At 24.6% G+C, this 23701-nt stretch overlaps 1 protein-coding gene across 3 annotated transcripts in view; it reads left to right on the top strand.

Moving 5' to 3' along the window:
* Positions 1 to 23701, top strand: part of LOC129609854 (A disintegrin and metalloproteinase with thrombospondin motifs 9-like) — a 217091-nt gene that overhangs the window by 127100 nt on the left and 66290 nt on the right. For all 3 annotated transcript variants that reach the window (XM_055521990.1, XM_055521992.1, XM_055521991.1), the window contains exon 6: positions 2177 to 2363. In XM_055521990.1, the coding sequence (XP_055377965.1) occupies positions 2177 to 2363 (187 nt within the window). The remainder of the gene's footprint in view (positions 1 to 2176; positions 2364 to 23701) is intronic.

The following is a 23701-nucleotide window of genomic DNA, read 5'->3' as shown; positions in this document are numbered from 1 at the left end:
TTTTCAGCAATCCAAAAAGGCAGAAAAGCACTTCCATCTTAAAATTGACAATACTAACCTAGTTTCTATTCGAATTTGTGAAAAATTTCGAGAAGCAAAAAACTTTTGGTAAGAGACGAATAAATTTTCTTTTAATTCTTATGAAGGAATATTTTAGGAAAATTTTAGGGCCTAATCGTCTATCTCGCTATTTTACTTAGTAAGTGAGAAGAAAGTGAGTAACTACTATATAAAATTATATAATGTAATTTTCGAGTTAGAAGAATTATTTGGTATTGCGTATTTCGTTTTTTCTAAAATGTATACGAAATCTATTCACTTCGTTTTTGAAAGTGAGAGGTTTGGAAAGTTGAGTAATCTTTTTGGAAAAATTAAATGCCAATTAGAAAATATTGAGAATTTTGATTTAAAAGTGAATAAGGAATGAGTAAAAAAGCGAGATACACAATTAGACTATTATTTTGCATTTAGAAATTTCATGTTGTCATTAATCCCAAAAGATATGCACGTTGAATGAAAACAAAGTCAAAAACGAAATTAAATTTGAACTGCATTTTTAATTAAAAAAAAAAATTAATTTCAATTTCATAGTTAAATTAAAATATTTTTAATTTTTCTTAAAAGCATGGCAATAATTTTCTCATTTTTGCAAGAAATTAATTTTACAACTGGAGGAGAGAGAGAGAGAGCTCGTCCGTTCATTAATTTTTACGATTATTCATTTATGATTATAAATTTTTTTTTTTTAAGTTTTTGCACAAAATTTATGAATTTTAAAAAGCATTTAACATTAAAAAAATAAAAAGTAAAAATTTAGAAATGAAAAATTTTTCTTTTACTTTTTCTTTTTTAATATTTAAATTTGTAGATTTTGTCATAATTTTTTTTTACTACTCGTACACTAAATTTATGTAAGAGCAACAAAAAAAAACAAAAAACAAAATTAATTAATGGAATCTAATTTTAAGTATGAGTTTTATATGGTGTCATAATAGTGTTGTTTGACCGAGTTACCAAATTAGTTCCTTATTATTGAATAGGCATTAAGAATAGAATCTTATTAATTAGCCTTATCCATTCCTATATATCGGATTCGATACAGTGTTGTATCGATGAATCGAAATATTTGATGTGAAATTTGCAGTTTTTTTTTTAAATTTTCATTGTCATGAATGATTATGTCTTAACAGTATAAAGTATTTATTCATTGTCCTGTGAACAGTTAAAGGTACAATTAAAAGATTTAAGAAAAATGTATGGAAATTAGATTAAGGGAATAAATATTGAGAGCCCATGCTATATTGCCAACCAAATAACCACCTCAATACTCTGAAATTGTTTTATATTCTTTGCACATATTTGTAAATTGAAAATACATTAACAAACTATGGTCAAGTGTAAAAAATATTGAATATTGAAAGCAATGTATACGATACTTACGGCGATTCTACTTAGGGCTTCAAAAATTTTGATAAATAGCGGTAGGTCACTGATTCGAGCCCTGTTTGAGGAGAATAAATGCTTTAATTCTTTTGTTATGACATTCATCTATTGCATAAAGAAATTTTCCTTACTAATATTTTGGATTTTAAGATTTTAAATTGAAATAAATTAATTCCACTCCAAGTCAAATCTTTTTACGCCATACTGTATAATTGTCAGATGATCAGATTTGCTAATTGTCACTGTGAAATTTTCAAATGTCTTCGAGGAACTTCACTTATAAAGTAGGACAAAGGATATTTCAAATGCATTTAAATCTTTTCAAAGAGACCCAATTGTTCTCCAAAATTTTTTCATTTGTGATAATTCTTATATGGACTAACCAACATTTACATACGAAATTTTTTGCTGTTTTTGAATATAAAAAAATTATAAATTTTAAAATTATTGAAATGTTTATTATGCTAATAAATTAGTAAAAAAAAAAATTAAATTCAAATTTTTATTAAAAACACATAAAATAATAATAAAAATGGAGGAAAAAATCGTCGAAAAATTCTGTTGAAAATTTATGATTCCACTGGATGCTAGTATGATTTTTTTTCTCCTCATCTTTTTTAAATAAATTGAATTTAATTTTATATTTATGATTTTAATTTATTGATTATTTTAAATATTCAATTCTTGTTTTTAATCATTTTTTTTATTTTGTTTCTTTATTTATTTATTACAGACCGGGCACATTCGAACCAGTTTTGGCTCATTTTTTATTGAACCAATTGAAGAATATACAAAAACCGATACTGAATTAATACATAAAATTTGGCGAGAAATTGGACATCATCATATTTATAATGATATCGAAAAAAATAATGGAAAACATTCACATTGTCCAATAGCTGAAGAACATAATCATTCTGGTAAGTTTTTTATATTAAAGAAAAAATTTGAAAATTAATTGGAAATTGAGAAAATTTGACACGAAAATATTCGATGAATGCAAGTCAATATAATTAATTCCGTCTATATATCCTTTGAACTGTAACCCAATTTTTGAATCAAACTGATAATATCTTAAAAATTTTAATTAAAATAAATTATTTAAATTCGAAATCGTTTAAGCGTTAAGGTATTCTGCAAACAGCTTTTAAATTGTGTGCTTAGAAATAATTGTATGGGAAATTTCTTGAAAATTATTATTCAAATTTGGTGTTTTCGAATGATCTGCCATTTAACATAATATGGCCATATCAATAATTTGAAATTGCTGGATTGTTACTAAAAACCCATTATTTATATACGATTTATTTATAATAATATGCTATAATATAAAATAATATAAATGGCAACTCTATAATATAAAATTATTATTTGAGATTATGCACACGCATAACATAAAACTTGAAATACGCCTCTAGTTATGCAATGAAATAATTTCTTTTTTTGATTTGTTATCATGGAAATTTACTTATTGAATTCTTCATTTGACTCAGAACCATTTTAATGGTATACAACCGTATTTTAAAGTCCTCAACTCACGCATTGTTACTATACAACTGGAATTAATTTGTATTAATTTTTACTGGAATATTTTTACAAATCAACCTTAAATAAATACAAATTGCAAATTATCATATTAATCTATAAGCTCAATTAAACAGAGTTAGAATTTTTAATTTACTTAATGTATATACAATTAATGCAAATTATTCACAATCTCAATCTATAATTACTTAATATATATTTTATTGAAGTCAATTAATTTTGTTATTTTAAAATTATATACATTTACCTTGTAATTTGTACCATTTCAAATGCGGAATTTACCTTGTTATACAAATGTTTTCATGTGAGATTTAATAAAGAAATTATTCCAGAATATAATCTTACCTCATAAATGCTTCTATTTACTTATGTTTCTCAGAAATATAATCCTAATCTTTGTATGTTGATATAGAAATGATAATGAAAAATTGCGAAAATAGCAATTGTCGACTTTTCTTTTCTTTAATTAAACGAAGATTAATTACAAAGTTTAAGAATTTTATATATTCTAATCGTAAAATTATTAATTAATATAATTCAATTAAAAAACTTACTAACTTTTTTTCCCCACCTTATTCTAAATTCAAACACTTAATTCCACCTTATATTAAAGCTTTGGCTCTTTCGAGTATTAAGATCAATAAACTTAATATTTTTTCTTTGAATTCAAGAAGCAAAAACTTATAACTTGTATGCCATTTACTAAATTTTGAAGTAAGTTGGAAAAAAATAGCAAAAAAAAAATTTGGTTAAATAAAATAAGTTAGTCTTGACAATTATGCAGCTTTAAATTTTTTTAAATTGTCAGATTTTGATATTGATTTCAAAAATTAAGAAAATTAATTTGACACAATGTCATTATGTATTCAGGTATACTTACTTGTTTTTAAAAAATCAAAATATGTAGTAGCTTTAAAATTTTGCCTGACAAATGTCAAATATTTGTCAAAAAATTTGACGTTTTGGAAAATTACCATAAACAACTAATTGATATTTGAAATTTGAAATAAATTTGAAATAAGTATTTCGAAATTTATTCCAAAATTGAATTGCTACTGCAGAATCCAAATTATTTCAATTGATTTGAGTACAATTTGACATTATAATTTAAAAATTTCAATTTGAATTAAATAATGCCTTTCAAATTTAAAAATTCACCATATAAACTTGAAAGTATTGAAAAATGAGCTACAAATTACCAAAAGCATTGATTAATTTCAAGTTGGCATTGTATGAATGAACGATTTATTTTATATGTTTTTTTTTTTATTTTAAATTGTTGAACAAAATATTGTATAATTATTTAAAAGTTACTGATACCTTTGCCACTTATGAATATTTTTTTTTGCCCATTTCAAGTTAACAAGAATTAATCCCATATTTATGGTATATATATATATACCATAAACGTGTTAATTAATGTAAAGTGTATTACAGGCCGGTTAAGTTTTTTTTCACGCTTATTTCACTTAAAATTGTTAATTAATTAATTAAATATGGAATATTATGTATGGTAGGATAGTTTTAAGGTGATTTTTTTCATATATACGAGTATGTGCGAATTATACATATTTTTTGGTATAAAATTTGAAGGCATACCGATAATTTATCAAAAAAAAATTCTCATTGGATTTTAAAATATTTAATAATTTTATTAATTAATTTAGATTTCTTGTTAAAAGCTTATAATTATGGAATTAATTTTAACAGCAATATTGAACCGTTGAAGTGTATAATTATAATTAAAAATTGGAAGGTTTAAATTAAATTAAATTTGTTATATAGAGTTGGCTGTTAGCATAAAATGAAGGGTGGAGTTTACACACCAAATTTAATATTATGGAATTAATCATTTCATCAATGGTTAATTACGGAAATCTTTTTAATTTGACTGTGATAGAACACAGCAATGTAATAATAGCTGTCACGAAACTTAAATAATAATTTAATTGTAGCTCGATATTAAGTAAAATCATGCTATAAATTTTAAAATAGCAAGAACTCTTCAATAAGACAAAGACTATTTTGAATAAAGATTTTTTAAGGGATCGATATCTCGGGCTAATTAATCCTCATTCAGTCATACTAATTGTTTTTGGAATCCCGACGAATTTCCATTAGAATAAATATGTAATTAACGTAGAAAAATCGTTTCTCCGAAGGAGAGGTATTAGGTCTGTGATAGATAGCATTACGGGTCACTGTTTTATTTGGCAGAAAGATAGAGAGGCCTGCGAACGATCTTGGCAGGAGCTGCCGTGACGAGGAGGAGATGGTGGCCCATCTCCTTTGGTTTTGTCCGGCTTTGGCGGGAAGGAGGCGGAGATTCCTTAGGTAATTTTTCTTTTTGCGGACTACGGATCTGGCAAATGTAAATATTAGAGTCCGTAGCCGGTTTCTAAAATGCTTGGGCTGATTTTCGCAAGACTTTGGATTTTATGATTCCAGCGGTATCACAACGGGCCTTACTGATCTACATGTACCTTACAGTAGCCGCGTCAACCTAACCTAATCCAATCTAAAAAAATCGTATGCCTGAAAACGCAACTTAATTATTGCAACAATATACAAATTGGAATTGAAAAAGCTATCAAAACCCAGTTAAAAATTTTTAATATCACGTATTAAAATTTTGTTTTCTTACGCCTTTTTGAATGCGATTAACAAAAATTTTAACATAATATATACAAAATAATTAACATAATATATTAAAACATTAATTACTACTCTGAATTCTTAATCACTAATAATATTTTTCATAGTTCGTTTTGCAATAATTCCTACGATAAGCAAGAAAGTAATTCAAATTTCAACTTACATTATTACCTTTTCAATTGTGTGTATATAGAGACAGGCAAACCTTAATAAAGTCAAATAAAATTCTACAAGAAATTTCAAATTTTTTTTATTTTTTTTTTCAATTATTAAATTAATATTAAATAAAATAAAAAAAATTCGATAAACTTCATAATATATTTAAATTTCTTATTTTATTGGCAAACATACCTATAAAGTATTTTGCTTTTAACCGGTTCTATATGGAATTACAATATAATGTCTTAATAATATATAAGCAAGAATTTCAATAAACTGGTATCAGATATCTCCGAGATTTTTGAATTAAAAATTAAACATGAAATATTATATATGTATGTATAATAGATTTAAAAAATTTATTAAATTCCAAAAAAAAAATATGCCATTTTTATAATCGGCAAAAACTTTCATATTTAAAGAATTTATATTCTATTTAAGTATGTAGAAAAATATTCAATTTATCATAATCGCATGTTAAATCTACAATGGTATTAGACACTCATCTAACTGAAATTAATTAATATTTAAAAGAATTAACAAATATACTAGAAATTATTCCAAAATCAGGAAGTTTTAAAATGTGAAAAGCAATTAAAATAAATTTATTAGAAATTTAAATGGCAAACTTCTCATAAATCGATTATTATAAAATATTGGCTCTTAAAAATTTTTCACATGAAAATTATCGAATTATTACGAAATTATTATTATATCGTAAAAATTCGATCATCCGGTTAAAAGTATTTTATGGTTATAACGAGCACACATTTCCTACAAAAGATTATTTTCCTCTACAACCTTTTAAAAATGTTTCCATTTCTTCTAAAATGTCAACATTTGACACAAACTTTTGTAAATTTTAATGTTTCATAAAATAAAGTTAAAGGTGGAATCTGATATAAAATTTTAATGACAATTTCACTTCTTATGTCTGTCAAATATTAGCCAAATTTTACGTAACCCTCTAAAATAGAATTCCGTAAATTAGCCTTCATCATTGTGTATACAATTTGTAGCGATATATACAAAGGAAATTTTTGTAATTACACAACAAGCTACTTGTTTTTGAGGGGTGCTAGTCAGTATATTAAGTCTTTTAATTTATAATAACGCCACTCAAAGAAAATTTTTTATTATGCTCTACATGCCTTCATTAAGAAAAAAGTTGTCAAATTTCCTAAAATTTTATTTTTCCTTCATTATTTCATTCGTTATTTAATCAATTGTAACTGAAGAACAAATAAATTTACATATCTGCTCTCATATTTTTTAATATCTTTAATCTTATACTTAATACACTTCAACACTCGAAATACTCATTAAATATGATTACGTTCCCATTACTATCTATATCCAATATATTTTTATATAGAGAAATTTCATACTTAATCTTTTATACTGAATTAATTTCTATCTAATACAACTTAATATTGAAAAAAACCAAACTACAAAAATTAATTTATGGATCACCAACAAAACACGTTTATTTCCCTTTTTGTATTCGACTTGCCTATAACTACTCTTTATCTTAAAATATTCATGTACATTTACCCATACATACACACATAATCGTAAAAGTATGTAACTTGTCTATGTTTTTTTTTGTTTTACAAGTAAATTTTGTAAAAATATTTTTCTAAAAATTTAAAAAAAAAAAAACAAACCAAACACGCCAACCAAAGTAATTTTTACCCATATAAAAGGAATTTCATAAAAAAAAAATTATTCGCTTCTACAGAATAAAATGTTGAAATGAGAAAAACGATAAGAATAAGAGAAAAAAAATCGCGTCGAGCTGTCTGGTGCTGCCACCTGAAAATATCAGAATGAATATATTTTATATACATACATACATATCTAGAGAATGCTGAGAGTGTAACATCAGACTTGATGACTTTTTTTTTTGTATTTGCTAATCAATTTATTCAACAAGAACAGAACGGCAGCGCAAAAAAATTAAGCGTTTTTCAAGTTTTTTTTTTTTTGGAAGCGTAATTTTTTTTTTCTTTATTTTTTTTTTATTTTTTGTACAGTTTTTGTCTGAGTTGTTTTTTTCCCCATATATTTTTTTCTATTTAGTTTTTTTCTCTAGTTTTTTTTGTTTAATTTAAAATCTGTAGTTGTTGTGAAAATGTTGTATATGATAGCAAGTTGCGTACCTACCTTAATTTTGAATATCATTGTCGATTCTATATTTTAATTGCATTTTATTGTTCATAAATTATTGCCAATGACAATTTGTAAAATATTCTTTAAAGCTAAATAAAAATACAACTCGTTTCTCATAGTTTTACTCTACATCCGCCTAAAAGCATACTATCATAGTTAAAAATTAATTCTGTTGTTTAGTATTTTTAGAAGGAAAGCACATAATAAACAGTGTGTATTTTAATTATCAAATTCCAATTATTAATTAATAAATTCGTAACTTTGTAGTTAATGTATATCCAAAAATATAAATTTGGTTCTTAGTACGATTTCACTGTAAGTAAGCAATTATTTTGAAAAACTGGTCAATTTAGTATCGCTGTTAAGCATTAACATTAAATTTCAAAAAAAATCTGTTGATTGTTTTCTTAGATTACAAGCAATTATTTAAAATTAAGTCCTAGTGGATTTTCGGTTCCCGAGCCCTAATATTTCCGAAAGATTCTTTGATTCTCAAAAATAAATTACAGTGTCGAAACATAAAATATCAACAAAACTTGTCACAATTTCAGATTTGTGCTTAAAAGGCAATAAAGATCGAGTTTCTGAGATCTGAAATTTTCCGAAAACTAATCAATCCGTCATATGACCAAAATAAACCTTAAAAATGTTAATTTTCTTTAAATTCGCTTTAGAAGAAAATGGAATACAAGAGTACAGTAAAACACACCCACAAACAGAGTAACAGACAGACAATTACCTTCAAAAGAAGTTAATCAACATTTGAAAAATTTTAGAAGACTTAGTTCAGAATCTGATATAAAAAAAAATTGATTCATTGATTTTGGAAATTTTTAATATTATCATTCTTTTAGCTTTACTATCATTCGACAACTCCTTAAGTAATTAGCGGAAATTTGGAAAGTCAATAGTATCATATGTTTTTGATCCAATAATAAGAACTCTGATAGACGGACAAATGAAAAATATTGTAAAATCTATTCAGAACTCAACACTGAGTTGATAAACATGCTTAACATTCGAAACGGAATGGTTACTTTATAGCGTACTTCAAACATACGTTCGTAAGGATGGGAAAGAGTTTTAATTTTATTTCAGAGGAGCTCTGAAGTTCAATTTCAAGTTTTATTCATTTCCACAATATTTACTTACAATTCTAAATTCTTGCGTGTCACCGCAATTGTTTGGTATATTTCCAGCCTTGGGTATATCTCCAGTTGTATACTTGGAATAAATAATACTCCTGGTATTATTAATTTATTTTTTAAATTATTTGTTATCAAACACCAACGATATATAATTAAAATCCGTTATATATTTTGCATATATGCACATAGTTATTTTTTTTAACTACTTCTATAATCTCATATATCTTACAATATTAAGTGTATTAATAACAAACCGATAAATCTTTATCCCCCTATTATTATAAATTTTACTGTATTCGCCTCAGGTGTAACTTATTATCTATATTAATATTTCATATTATAATTGAATTAAATTTCCTTGTATTCAGTATTATTATTTTTTTGCTATAACGCTACCATACATCTTATATATTGCAATTGAAACATAAATTTAGCCTAAGTGTTATAAAAAACTTGTTTACTTTAATCGTGTTAACTATTATTTTAAAACAAAATTAACAATCATTATTTTAGTTTTCTAAAATAATTTTTTTCCTTTAAAAATAGTAAAGCATTTTAAAATATAACTTGTCAGTTTTATGAAATAAATTATTGTCTTGAACATTTTAAAATAAATGAAGCTAATATAAGAATTCTGTAAAGAAAAATTTAGAAAACAATAATTTAATTATGCAAATTAATTTTATCATAAATGATATTTTAATTATATTTATCAAGTTTTATTGCACTTTAATTAAAATACGAAGCTTGTTATGAATATCGCACCAATTGTAGCTAAAATAATATTTGAAGAATGGTTGACTTCTAAATTAACCCTTTAATGCATGAAATTTTAATAAAAACCAGCAAAAACCTCTTTTTAGTTCGAATTTTATTATTCGTCCAACAAATCAGTATTTAATGAGTGACAATGGGTACATAATGATTAAATTAAACCTTGGTTCTTTTTGTTATATTTAGTCTGTGAAGGTGACGATGTCATAAAGTTAAACGTTACAGAGTTCTATATCATTATTCAATTAAATTAATTATATTTGTGAATGAAAATCATTTTTACTTCTTGTGCTCCGTTGATATTTTAATTTTCTGATTCATTGAACTTAAAATCAGGAATATCATAAGATTTTGCAATTGAAAACTGTTATTAACTTTTAACGCATGCAATGCAAAACTAATTATAACTTATCATTATTTTACACTGTTACAGTAATGACAACTTTATAATAGATGATAGAACCTTGCATATTTCCAAAGCTACAAAAGCTGTCATCACATAAAGCGTTGCATTTAAAATGACATTAGATACGTTTCAGCAAAATATTACCATCCTCCCCCCCACCCCTTTAATATAGAAATGCAAAGATATTTAAATACTCATATTAACTCCTTCTGTATTTTTGTTTCCAATATTAAATGTATAATTATAATAATAATTATAGTAAAATTTTTGGTATAATTTAGAAATGTCAATTTCAATTTTAACATAAAATATTTAGTCCCATTGCCTATTGCAAATTAATTATTTAATCCCAAAAATATTCTACATTTAATCAAAGTTTTATTTAAAAATTTCTTATTAATAATTTTTGATGTGTTGAAATCTCTTAAATCCTATTTCGTATATAATGACATAAATGACGTGAGTGACATAAGTTTATAATGTTGACATATTGGCATTAAAGTCTTTCGTTTTCTTATCAAATAATTTTTTTTTTTATATTAAATTTTCAATAAATTTTTTTATTTAAAATAAAAAATTTGTTAATTATATTAATACATACATAGATTAAAAAACAAATCGACATTATATACGTATATATAAAAAACACTGCTTATATGTAAGTATATTTAGAAAAAAACTACTTTTTGACGGCATATATACTGCTGTCAAAAAGTAAGATAAAATCATGAATAATATTCAAGTTGTATAAGTGATATACAATTTTCAAATTAATATTATACTTATTCATTTTTATAATATTTTCGAACAAATTATATTTACATGTTAGATCATGATTATTTTCTAAACTAAATTATTAATATAAATTATTTAATCTAAATATAAGTGATTAATTTTATTAACAATGTTATAAAATTTTATTAATTATTGAGGGTAAAATTCAATATGACATTACACGGTACCTTTTGACAGAAAATATAACAAACAAGAATTATTTTGTTGTCAATATTTAACAATAAAAGTGACGTTTCGGGAGGAGAACATTTAAGCAATCTAACTAACAAGGAATTTTAAATTACTAGTCTAATTTACAACCTACGTTAAATTATGGAAAGGAAAATATATTTTTAAAATATATCTACAAAATATTTATTTCCGCAACTTATCTCGCAAGTCTTATCAATTTTATATACAGTATACGAAAAAAGCAATATTCCCTTCATAGAATTTATTTTAAGAAGAACAAGTAATGTCAAAAAAACAAGTTTCAATTTGCGATATATTATATGAGTTGATTTAATTAGAATAAATTTTTAAAAAAATTATAAAAACTAATTTTTATAAATAATGTATAAAAATAAAAACCGCAGGAGATCAATTTAACAAATCAAAAAATAAGGTGGGAATATTGTGATTTTTTTTTTAAATGTAAGATCAAAATATGATAGCGTCCTTGTTTTTTTTGTATATTCTTTAAAATTTTATAGATGATGTTTGCTTAAACACGTGTCAATCTTTAAAAAATTAACAAATAAATTTTATTGAATTCTATATAGTTTTTAAAAGAATTTGTGATCAAGTTTCGCGGCCGCAAATCAATTTTACTTTGAAAGTTTTTTTTTCTAATAAAGAACATACCATTGTAAGACAAGCAAGTAACTCATATAATGTGTGGTACATACTAAGAGATGACACTAAAAAATTAGCTTATACTATTTTTATTTACATATTATATACATTTATATGCCTATACATATATAACTGTTATACACAATATATAATAAATTAGTTATACTTAAGTATTATATTGTTATTCCGACAAAATATATTATGACATAGCAGGTATAAAGTAGTTGGAATAAATTAATTTTTTTTTTTAAATGATTGTTTTCAGTTAAGCTATAAAAAAAAAAACTTTAAAAATGATGGTGTGCCATTAAATTTAAATTCATTAAAATTTTCATAAATGTTAATTTTCGATTAATAACTAAGTGTATTTTTTAAATATTTTGTGTGTAGTGCAAATCATATTGTTATTTTTATAACGATATACGATAGTTTTTTTTTCTCCATATCGTTTTATTAAATAAAACGATATACTGGCGACGGTGGCGCTATAATAGTGCCAGACAGCAAAAAAAATAAACTATAATGCTCATTTTTTTGTGCCGTTCCGTTTTTTTTTTGTCAAAATTTAAATATGATACGCATTCGTAAGGCGACGATTTATATGACAATATGCGCTTAATTATTATGAAGCTTTTATTTTTATTTTAAATTGCTTCCATTTAATATTGGAGTATTTTTTGTTTCTCTATACTATTTTTTTTTTCATTTTATAAGTGTTTTTTTTTTATAGATTTGATGAAATTTGGTCAAACGTAAATTTGAAACAATATTCAATATTTCCTTTACTAATTAAGCTATGCTTCGTTATACTGATCTGAAAATAACGAAATTTACAAAGATTTTAGCTCAGATAAGTTTTGTAGATACCAGAAATTTGGCATTTGAAACCAAGACGAGAAAGCTAAATTCGGAGTCAAAGAGAAAAATTGCGATTTTGAGAATGTCATTGAAATATTCATTGAAGTATGAAATCATAATTTATTATTTTTAGATAATAATCAAAATTTTCTATTAAAATAAAATTCGGATTTGAATCGGATTTAGAATTAAAGCCGATTTCGACAGTTTTACAATTCTAGTATAAACTTTTTTTTTTCAATGAAATTTATTTATCTTTTTAATAACATTTAAATTTTCTATTAAAACCGAATTCGGAGTTTGTGTTTAATTCGGAATAAAAATCTGTTTCGGAATTATGTTATCACATTAAAAATTTGAATAAAAATCGTGTTGGTATCGCAAAATTTGACTGTTTTTCAATATGAAATCCGATTTCCGAAAAATTATGTGCATCTCAAATGAATAATTTACAAAAACATTGAAATCATTTTTCAATCTATTTTAATTGATTTTTTGAAAATTTTTATTAAATGAAGTGCATATGTGTGTATGTACGCACAAATTGTATTAATTGCAATTTTCCACTAGTACTGTTAATTGTCATTTACCACTACTTCTCTCAATTCTCTTAATTTAAATTTAAACAAATTTTCAGTTCCTCTTGTTTTTTTTTTTGTTTTCCTTTGAAGCAAACGCATAACGTCTCCAATTCAGTGTATATTTTAACAAAAAATCTATTTTTTAGTTTAGCAAACATAATTTCAATAAAATCAATAATATAAAATATTACAAGTCATTTAAAAAAATATTCACTATATAGGCATAAATAGCGCTATAATTTGTACACACGACATTTTATACCCGTTTCGGAGTCGGTTAATTTTTCTTTAATATTAAAATTTTTTACATTATGAAAACAAAAAATCTACTTTAGTATGCTAATTTATAAAAATTAAAATTAAACATTTTTTTTTTCTTAATTTTTAAAATACATAATTATTGAATATTTTTTAATTCGAATTACTGATGATGGGATAGGGAAATTATTTGAATTTTAAAATAATATCACTGGAATTTCAGTGATATCAATGAAATGACCCCCACAATAAAAAAAAATAAAAAAACTCGTAAATATTTACGTCGTATCGATTTTTAAACTTTTAAATGCTTAATAAAATTTCAAATCTATTAAATACTAGCGCAAGTAGTAGAGAAAAAAAGTGAGGTTATGAATATTTATTTCTATGAGAAATATTTAATATGGTGTTGAAAAAAAGGGCTATTTTATGAGTTTTGTAATAAAGGTGATATAAAAATGAAAATTTTTTTTTTGTTGAAGAGCTTTACTAAAAAAAAAAATTGTTTTTATTGAGTGTTGTTTTACGTGACACTCCGCAAATATTTTATTTTTTTGTCATTTCGTAACTTGAATAGTCAATAAGGGATTTGGGAGTTTCTTTGTATTTCTTTAGTATGCTTTGTTACTAAGCATTTTTTTTTAAAAATCAAAACTAATTTATCAAAATATTTAAGTTTTATTCAAACACACAAAGTTTATATGTAGATGGTGCTGCTCTAATGTGATTTAATTTTAATAATCTGTTGCGGTTGTCATTTTTTTTTCTTCAAATTAATTGTTTTGCGTTACAAATATTTTTTTTTTTCACATATTTACAAATTAAAATTTACATAATTTATATAAAATTAAAAATTTGCTTTTTACATTTTGTAATATGTAAATAAGTAAAAACATATAAATTTACACCATTTTACATGTTTACATATTTTATTTACATTAATGCATTTGTGCCGTTAAGTCGATAATTAAACGCTTTGTAAAATATTGTAGATATTTTATTGAGATCATTTGTCATAAAATTTATGTGGTGGTTCAGTGCGGTTGTAATCAAGTTAAAAAATTTATTAATTTGATTTTGTCTTGTAATAAATTAGAAATTTTATTTTTAACATTTTTGTATACTAAAAAAAAATATAGCCATTGAAAAAAATTTTATAATATTGTGAACATTAGACTGAAAGAGGCTTTTCTAGTACAAATGGAAATTTTAAAGAATTTTAAAATTAATATTTATTAAGTGATTATTAAGATTAGGACTAGAATTCGATTCTTATTTTACGAATTATTTGAAAATTAAGTGTTTAAACTTTTCGTTGAATTTATAAGCTTTTAAGATTTTTTAATAACCTCAAACACGGCAAATTCTGGGAAAAAGTAGAATGGTATTAAAAAACTAAAAGAATAATTTTCTTCTTCTTTTTCTTAAAGAGCTCATATTTCTATCGTAAATATATAAATATATTTTTATGAACTAGAATTCCAGAATTTTTGGTTTGCATTCAGATTTCGCAAGTTTTGTTGAAATTTAACATTGCTTACATTTTTCATACGAGAACCTGCAATATTTCATTCAATTCCAATAATTGAATTGAAAAGGATTCATAAAATTAGAAACATAATATTGTCTATGGTAATTTATTGTAACTGAGTAAATAGTTGTTACAACGCTCTTAGCAGTAGTCAAATACTAATCTCTTGAAGTGTACAATGATAACAATCAAAGTAAGATTCAAATATGGACAACACATTTGAAATTACTTTTCTCACATTAAAGAATTTATTGTTATTTTTTTCATTTGAAATTATTAAACTTTGTAAGTCCAATAAAATTTTTTGAATTAAAATTTGTTCTAGTACAAGTTTTTAGTTTAGAAATTTGAATAACTATTATAGGGTTATTGAATTCTGCTCAGTTTACAGATAATTTTAAAAAATTTGTAAAATAAAACTTGTGAACGTTATATGCCGCAAATCATGACCTTTTCAATTCATATTTTCAATTCTTATTGAATCTTAAAGCCCAGTATTTCAAATTTTTTTTTCTTTAATAGTTGTGGTTATCGAAGATTTTAGTCTGAAAATTAAGTAATAAATTAAAAAAATCCCATGAAAATTAACTTTGAATCTTTTTAATTATAAAATTCTTGTTCTTACCGCTATTTTAATCCTTATGAAAATTGATATGAAATTTTTTTTTTCACTTTTTTACTCTCTTTTGTTTTTCACTTACATATTAATGACCTTTCTTCTTTCTTTTCCCATTAAAGTGTAAACAGTAATTATATACCAACCCATATCTTATGAATTAAATGGAAGGAAAACTACTTCATAAAAACTTCATTTAATTCTGTAACAGTTGAAAAATCTGCAAAATAATAACAAAAAAAAAAAACCAAAAATCCTGTTATAGCCATACTTTTGCTCCTTTAATGTTCAAGAACTGATCCAACTATTTACATATACATACAATTACGGTCCATTGAGTCCAGTAAAAATTCCATTTATATTGTCCAATGGAATATATTATAATATTTTTTTATCTGATCCAAAGCGATTCATTCAGAAAGTATAGGTAAAAAAAAAAACAGAGAAACCGAAATAAATTAATTTTAAGACTCCAATTACGATGGAATATTGTTTTAGGAAGGTGCATTGAATTAAAATTTATTAAACTGAACCTGATTTTTATATATTAAAATAAATGAAAAATGATGATTTTAAAACTGACTTAATGAAATTAATCCATATAATTCCGATAATGGTAGTTTATTTTTCGAAAAATTTTTTTACTCGCCAAATATTTCGCTGACCAAATTCACTGTAGTAATAATTAAACTCTTATTGTGATGTTCTATTCAAGTGAAAGCGTCTGTGCATAAGTTTTCTGGCCTCGAAGCGAAATTTTAATAAACGCTTAAACGGCTTTCCATACTCATTTATTGCAGCACAACTGCGAAATTTTTCGCTCTCTTTTGACTTTTCGCGATACGGTTTGTGTACATGATGACTAAGCCCAAACGGTTTATGAAGAGCTAGGTTTGCTGAATTATAGGACAATTCACGTGGCACAGTTTAAAGAACAATTCACGTGGCAATTCACATGTCATTTTTATTAAAATAAGTAACTTTTATTCTAATATTAACCTTTATTATATTGATAGTCGAATTTACTATTTCTAAGCTCCTGCTACACTATGAGTGCCTACAAAAATAATTTTCATATTTTTTGGAACTACATTAAGACACCCTTTTTTTCATATATACTCGTATATAAAATAATAAAACAAAAGAATAAGGAATAAAAACTCTCGACTTTAGAAATAATGAAAAAAAAAATTTCCAATAAACAAAAAACCGGCTTTTGTAAAAATGCAAAATCAAGCAAAAAATTATTCCATTATTTATTAAAACGCGTCTCTCAACGGTGAATAATACACAAGGTTCCTTCATTAAATTTCTTTGACAATCTTTTGTTAAAAAAACTAAAATTTTTATTTAAACTATTCAACAGAAATTATTAAAATTTTTAAATAATCTAATCGAATATTACTTTATTCGCAACCTATAAATTTTTAAAATTTTTGTGAAAAGTTCCTGGTGGGAAATTCGTCTAACCAGAAAGGTTCTTTCAAATGGCATTAATTCTGTAATTCACAAGTTTTGGTTTGAACAGCACCTCCAATGTTTTAGAAGTTTTTAAGTTAGTTTCACTTAGAAGAAGATTAACAATGCTTCCTCAAATTATCAAAAAAAAATTAATTGTTAATTTATTAAAACGTAAGTTTTAACTTGACGGCTTTAATTCGTTCCTTTGGCTATGTTATCCATCTGTTCTGTGTGTTAGCTATGTTTGGATATGCCATTCCTATTAAATTTTGATAACTAAAGCTGAAGCGAAAAACAATTTAAAATGAGAAGTCAAATAATAATTCTTATGAATGCTACGGTAAAATTTATTTTTCCAACCTCTTAAATTAAAGAAAATTAAGTTATGAGCAAATTTTATCGAAAATGTTTATGTCAAAGTTAAAATCGTATTGTTCCTGAAGTTCATCAGAAAATGAATCTTTTACTCATTTAATGACTGATTGAAATATTTAACAAGTAGCAATCACAATTAATCAAATAACAACTAATTTAATGATTTTCACAATTCACAAGAAATTCAAATCGAAAACATTCTAGACAAATTGGATTCAACTTATATGATATTTTTGTATACTTTAATGGTGTTAAATTGCAAGTAATTGCATTACAGCCTTAAAATATTTCATAATTGAGTAATTACATACGTTATTGCTTGTGGCAATTGTTGTTCTATTAAGTGTTCAATATACTAATTTTTTCTTTTTTTAATTTATTTCACTATCAAAGTATCCACCTGAGTTTTTCAAAAAATATTTACACATTATTTGTGTACTTACAATACTCTCTTATTCACAATATACTTATTACTCTCTTATTCACAATATTAAATGACGATTACAATCGATACCAAAGTGAATTATTTGAAAACAATAAAGTGTTTAATATTTACGATCAGATAAAATCAACACATTTATTCATGTTTCCTATTTTGTAAGAATTATTTTTGTTATTTTTTAAGGCAAAAAAACTGCAAATAAAATTTTTTTCCAAACCATTTTCTAAAACATTTAAAGCAAAAAAAAGTTTTTTTTTTCATCTCAGTTGGATTCTACTTAAAAAATGAGGAAAAAAAAAGTACACATACCTTATTTAATACCATTAAATATAAGCAAGAGTAAAAAAAAATAAATTAAATTTTTTAAAATAGCCAGAGGACAATTAAAATACAATTCTCTTATCTTTCATCTGTTCTATTAAAGAAAAATCTCTTGTAATGATCAAAAATAAAGTTTAGTTTTGGAAATTACATCAGCAATATTTTTTGGTTTGTTTAGAAAATATTTGAAAAGTAATGACTAGCTGAAAAGATGAATTCAAGAATTTTTTTTCCCTTAATTATTTTGTTTGAAATCTGAACTACGAATTTTAATGCACTTCATTTTAATTAATTTGATATTAGCTGCCTGATCGTGCATTTTGCCTTTTTACTCACTTTTTACTCACTTTCGAATTAGTATTCTCAGTTTTTTATAATGGATATTTCATTTTTCCAATAAGATTGCTCATTTTTTCAATTGGGTTTTTGCGTTTTTTCTCAAATTATCGACTAAACCTCTCACATTCACACCTCTCACTCAATGATATTAATCACTTTCTTCTCACTTGCCGAGTAAAATAGCGAGACAGACGGTCAGGCTCTATTTGTTTGATTTACGAATAGTTTAAAATAAAATGTTTGATTTTAGCAAATGGAACAAGCTTTTACAAATTGAAATACAAATTTCAGTTTCTTTTTTTAAATTTGGTTTGAAAATTAATTTATGCCCCAAGAAGTAGGCAATTTTATATTATAACTGCAACTAAACTGACAAAGAAAAAATTAAATGCAAATGAATGAATAATTTTAAAAATCTTATATTAATTATAATAAAATTGTTGGATTTAATAAAATATTAAAATTTCAATAAAATGTTGGATAGTAAATGAATTCGATAATTCATTTGTATTAAAAACAATAAAGTTTCTCTAAAATCTTCCTCTATCACGCTTACATATCTCTAGTACTCAAATCCAATTGAAAGTTACCTAGGTAAGAGGAAATTTATTTGCGAGATCTTCAAATTATTTTTTGTAATAATCCTCTATAGGTAGAACATTTGTGGAATTTTATTCTCTATTTTAAAGCCGTTTTATTTCTACAGTAAAACTAAACAAAAATTCATTTCTATACCGATTATAATACTGGAAAAACAATAAAGCTCAAATTGTCAAGCTCTTGCGAATATATTATAGTAAGTTTTAGTAAAGAAATTACAACTTTTTGATTATAGCAATAATGTATGCAATTAAAAAAATTTTATTAAAAATGAAAATAAAATGTCAACAGCACATAATCCGAATTCCGAACCGTATATTGCTAATTTTTCAAATGATCGAAAATGAACGAAATTTTAACGAGAATGAACGAAATTTCAAAGAAATATTTGTTCTATAAGACTGTTGCATCTTGAAATTGTCACGACAGTAAACAGGCCTATTGCCATATTTCTGGTTTAATGCCAACATTTTGTTAGTTATTATGAATCTATATTTCTACTAAGCCGGGCAAAATTATCGAATGTGATTGAAGTAAAAGAAAAATTTTCAAATTTTTTGAAAAAGTCATAAAATTTTCGTGTCTAATGAAATGACATTTAAGCAAAAATTCACGTAAATAATTGAAACAATCAATTTTTTTTTTACTGTTTGGTAGTTCTAGTGTTAAAATATTAAATTTAAATATTTTTTCATTCTTTTACAATATCACATAAGTTTTCATTACAATTTTACAATTCTATATATAAGTACGAGTACACCCATATTGTAAAATCTTTTTTCATCACTATTTGAATGTCACCAAACATACACTAAACCAAATATGGAAATCATTGATTAAATTAAACCAAATCAAACCAAATAAAAAAGAAAAAAAATTCATATCATTTCATCATCAAACATAAAATGACAATCAAATCATTAATGGGAAATAAAGACGAAAAATTTAAAGATTCATTCAACTTTTATATATAAACACACAAACAAAATAAAGTACATACATAGAAATTGAAACATACGAAAGAAAATTATTTGTGTTTTGCATTGAAAGGTCGTTAATCGTCGAAACAATAAACGAATAACATTAGGCCATTGCTAACGTCACACAATCATTACAGTTGAAAATTTACCGCAACCCGCAATATTTACATTGTTCAATACTGTAAAATTTCAAAAAAAAAAAAAAAATCGAAAATCAAAATAAAAAACAAAAATTTTTATTTGATCAAAGCACGCGATTTATGTTGAACAAAATGCTTTGCCAATTATTTTTTGCAAAAATCATTGCTAAAAAAAAAAAAACCAAATTCCGAATTTGTGTTTTTTATTCCTCATTGCTTTTTACCCCAAAAATAAGAAGAATTGAAACTGACAGTTTATAAATTTATTTGTTCAATTATTCGTTTACTTCTTCTATTGTGCTGCTGTTTACATTTTAAAGTTAAAATGTGATGGTAAAGACTCTTGTCATTCAGTTCATTTTTTTTTTTGGGTTCTATTTTGGTTTTCATCAACTTTGGGATATTTATATTCAAGAAAAACTGTTTAGTACCACGATTTTCACATGAATAGACGTGTCTTACACCTAAATAAGTTCGGTTCTCTTAATAGCAATAAAGTAAGAAAATAATATCACAACACCTCAACATAATTTCCAGCATTCTACAATAAATCCGAATTGACCATTTAATTTATATCCACCAACTAGCACTGTTCCACATTACAAAAATTTATGATTTACTTCACACCCCATTTTCTAAAATGTCTTTGTTCATCGCATTGAGTTTATTATTCCAGTTTTTAAGATGTGATGAGATGAAGTTTAAAGCTTTAAAATTCAAACTAGCTTAGGTCAAGTGAGTAAAAGGGCTCAGTGCTATCAATTCTGCAAAGTGCTATCAATTACAACATTTTTAATAATTTTTCGTCTGCTTTTTAGTGTTGACATCACAATCAATGTAGAATATGTATTTCTTTACGATTAAAATTGCAATGTGACATTTCGTAAGCAGTATTAATCAATTGTAGATCGTTTTTAAGTTAAAAGTTTGGCAATTATGTCAAACACATCAATCGTTTGATTTTGCAAATGACAATTATCTGTAATGAAGCATTTCTTGCAATTAGCATATTAGAATCTTATTTAGTACCTATTTAATAATCTTAGAGAATATTGCAAAAAAGAAAACAAAAATCTACGTCAGCTGCGTTGCCAACATATATTGGGATCGTTTGTGTCATGACGTCTTGGAATAAATGTCAAATGTCAATTTCAAAATTTTATATGCTTGGAGAATGTTCACAATCTTTTGACATGATCAAACTCTCAATCTTTTAAACTCAGCATTGATCGATATTATAGATGGAAAATGAAATTTTTATACTCACTGGAAAACGAAATTTTAAATACGGATGTAATGAATTTCTTTTTCTCCAGTCAATTAAATATTTATTGAAAACGCTGAAATTTTTAAATGACGAGATTTATTTATACTTTTTTCTTATTTTTTTTTTTTTTGAATAAATGTAGAGACAGACAGATGACTTAGTGTGTGTGTATGGTGTATCTGTCACACAGCAGTCATATTAAACAATTGCTCACGAGATACTTGTTTTAATGCTTTTTTTTCTTAAGACAATCTAGGACAATTCAGAATAATGAAAGCACTGTAAGATCCTATGGTAATGTAAATGTTTGTGTATCTATATGCATAAAAACTTGGTCTATTTAATTTATTGATTTGTTGATTAAATTAAATTAAGTTTTCCAACATATTTGCGGTGACAACGTGCGGTACTAGAAAAAATTTAATTAAGTAGCAAACAAAAATAAAATTGAGCTTGCAGTTATTCGATGGTATCATTACAGAAACAAAAAATTGTTGGAAATTTAATATGAGGTGCGACTATTGTTATAGTGCACGAATTTTTTAATTTATTCAACTTATTTGAACTTAGTCTATAACTTAACTCGACGAATGCTCAATAACGCAATGCAAGACCATGCAGAATTTTGTATTAACCCGTACGTGATAAATGCATACAATTTAGATTTTTGAAATTTTGAGTTTTTAAATTCGAAATCGAATATAAATTTTCTCTCCTCCTCCAAAAATAAGGATTCTACTTTTGCTTTCAACTTGTGCAGAGTTCATATCTGTTGGAAGTTGCATTTCAAATAAAAATTAAAATTAGTATTTTGGGTTAAAACTTTTTTGATTTGCCGTAATATTTTAATGATTTTAATGGTTATGGTCACCCTAAATTAAGAAACAAAACATTTTCCTATTATCCTAAATTTCTTTTTTATATATATGTATATGTTTGCGCCATTATATGCGAAATACGGAACAGCAGATTTTGCCGTTTCAAAGTTAATTTGTGTTAACAATTGAAATCGTCCGCTGTTGCCGTTCACCGCTTTGTTTCTATGGTTCTGTTTTTTACACTTACTGTATCGTATATGAGTGTAATCAAAATATTCATTTGCTAGTTGAATACCAAGGCAGCAAAATTGGAAATTCAGTCGACTAAAATTTAGTTTTAATTAGCCGAAAATTTACTATTTTTTTGCAAATTCTTTAAAACTGATAGGTTCTTCAAATGTTCACTCTGATTACATCTTTTGTTTTACCACCAAATTCGCCTAATTCTAGGCTTTCTTCTTTGTTTCTTAAGCTTCAGCATTTGAAATGAACTTGTGAAAGTTAAGTTTAGCCTGGAACCTTAGTTCTTTCCAACGCTATTAATTTTCAAGAAATTTGTAAAACAAGTGGTTGCAGTCAGAATTAACAATCGATATTATAAAAAAAATCTCATATTTTGCATAATGACATCAAATTGACTATTCATAACTGTATATAAATCACATGATTAAATTAAAAACTCTTTTTAAATAAAATTTTCACTGCATCATCACTATAATTTTCTTGTTTTACGAGTAATTGAGGTTTTTTAGCATGCTCGTTTTTTCGGTTATTGCATGCTGTGAAAGTTTTTTTCTTAAAAATCCAAATTTCTCCCTTATTTTTCATAATTAAATAATAATAAAGTACTCACTTTCCGTTTTAAAACTTTCTCATCATCATCTCAGAAAACCGAGCCAATTACTTCAACTAAAAACACTGAAAAAAAAACGTACAAATTTCATTGAAATAATTATAAAGTCTGCATAATTTTTTAGTATTTTCTTTTTTTTTTTAATTGACGATAAATCAAAACGATTGATTTTTTTTTTTGTTCACTTCATTAAAATCCGCAATCCGAACTTTTTAAATTTAATAAAAATATTTGTGAATTCTTGCAAAATATCCATAAGTAGTTTAATTGGTTGAAAGACGGAGGAATAATTTTTTTAAATAAAAAAAAACTTGCTGGTTTCTTTCAAAT

The sequence above is a fragment of the Condylostylus longicornis genome, unplaced genomic scaffold (genome assembly GCF_029603195.1).
Source record: "Condylostylus longicornis isolate FDR11 unplaced genomic scaffold, ASM2960319v2 ptg000040l, whole genome shotgun sequence".
NCBI classification, from domain to species: Eukaryota; Metazoa; Arthropoda; class Insecta; order Diptera; family Dolichopodidae; genus Condylostylus; species Condylostylus longicornis.
The sequence above is the reverse complement of the archived record's forward strand: the minus strand, read 5'-3'. Positions and strand labels throughout refer to the sequence as shown.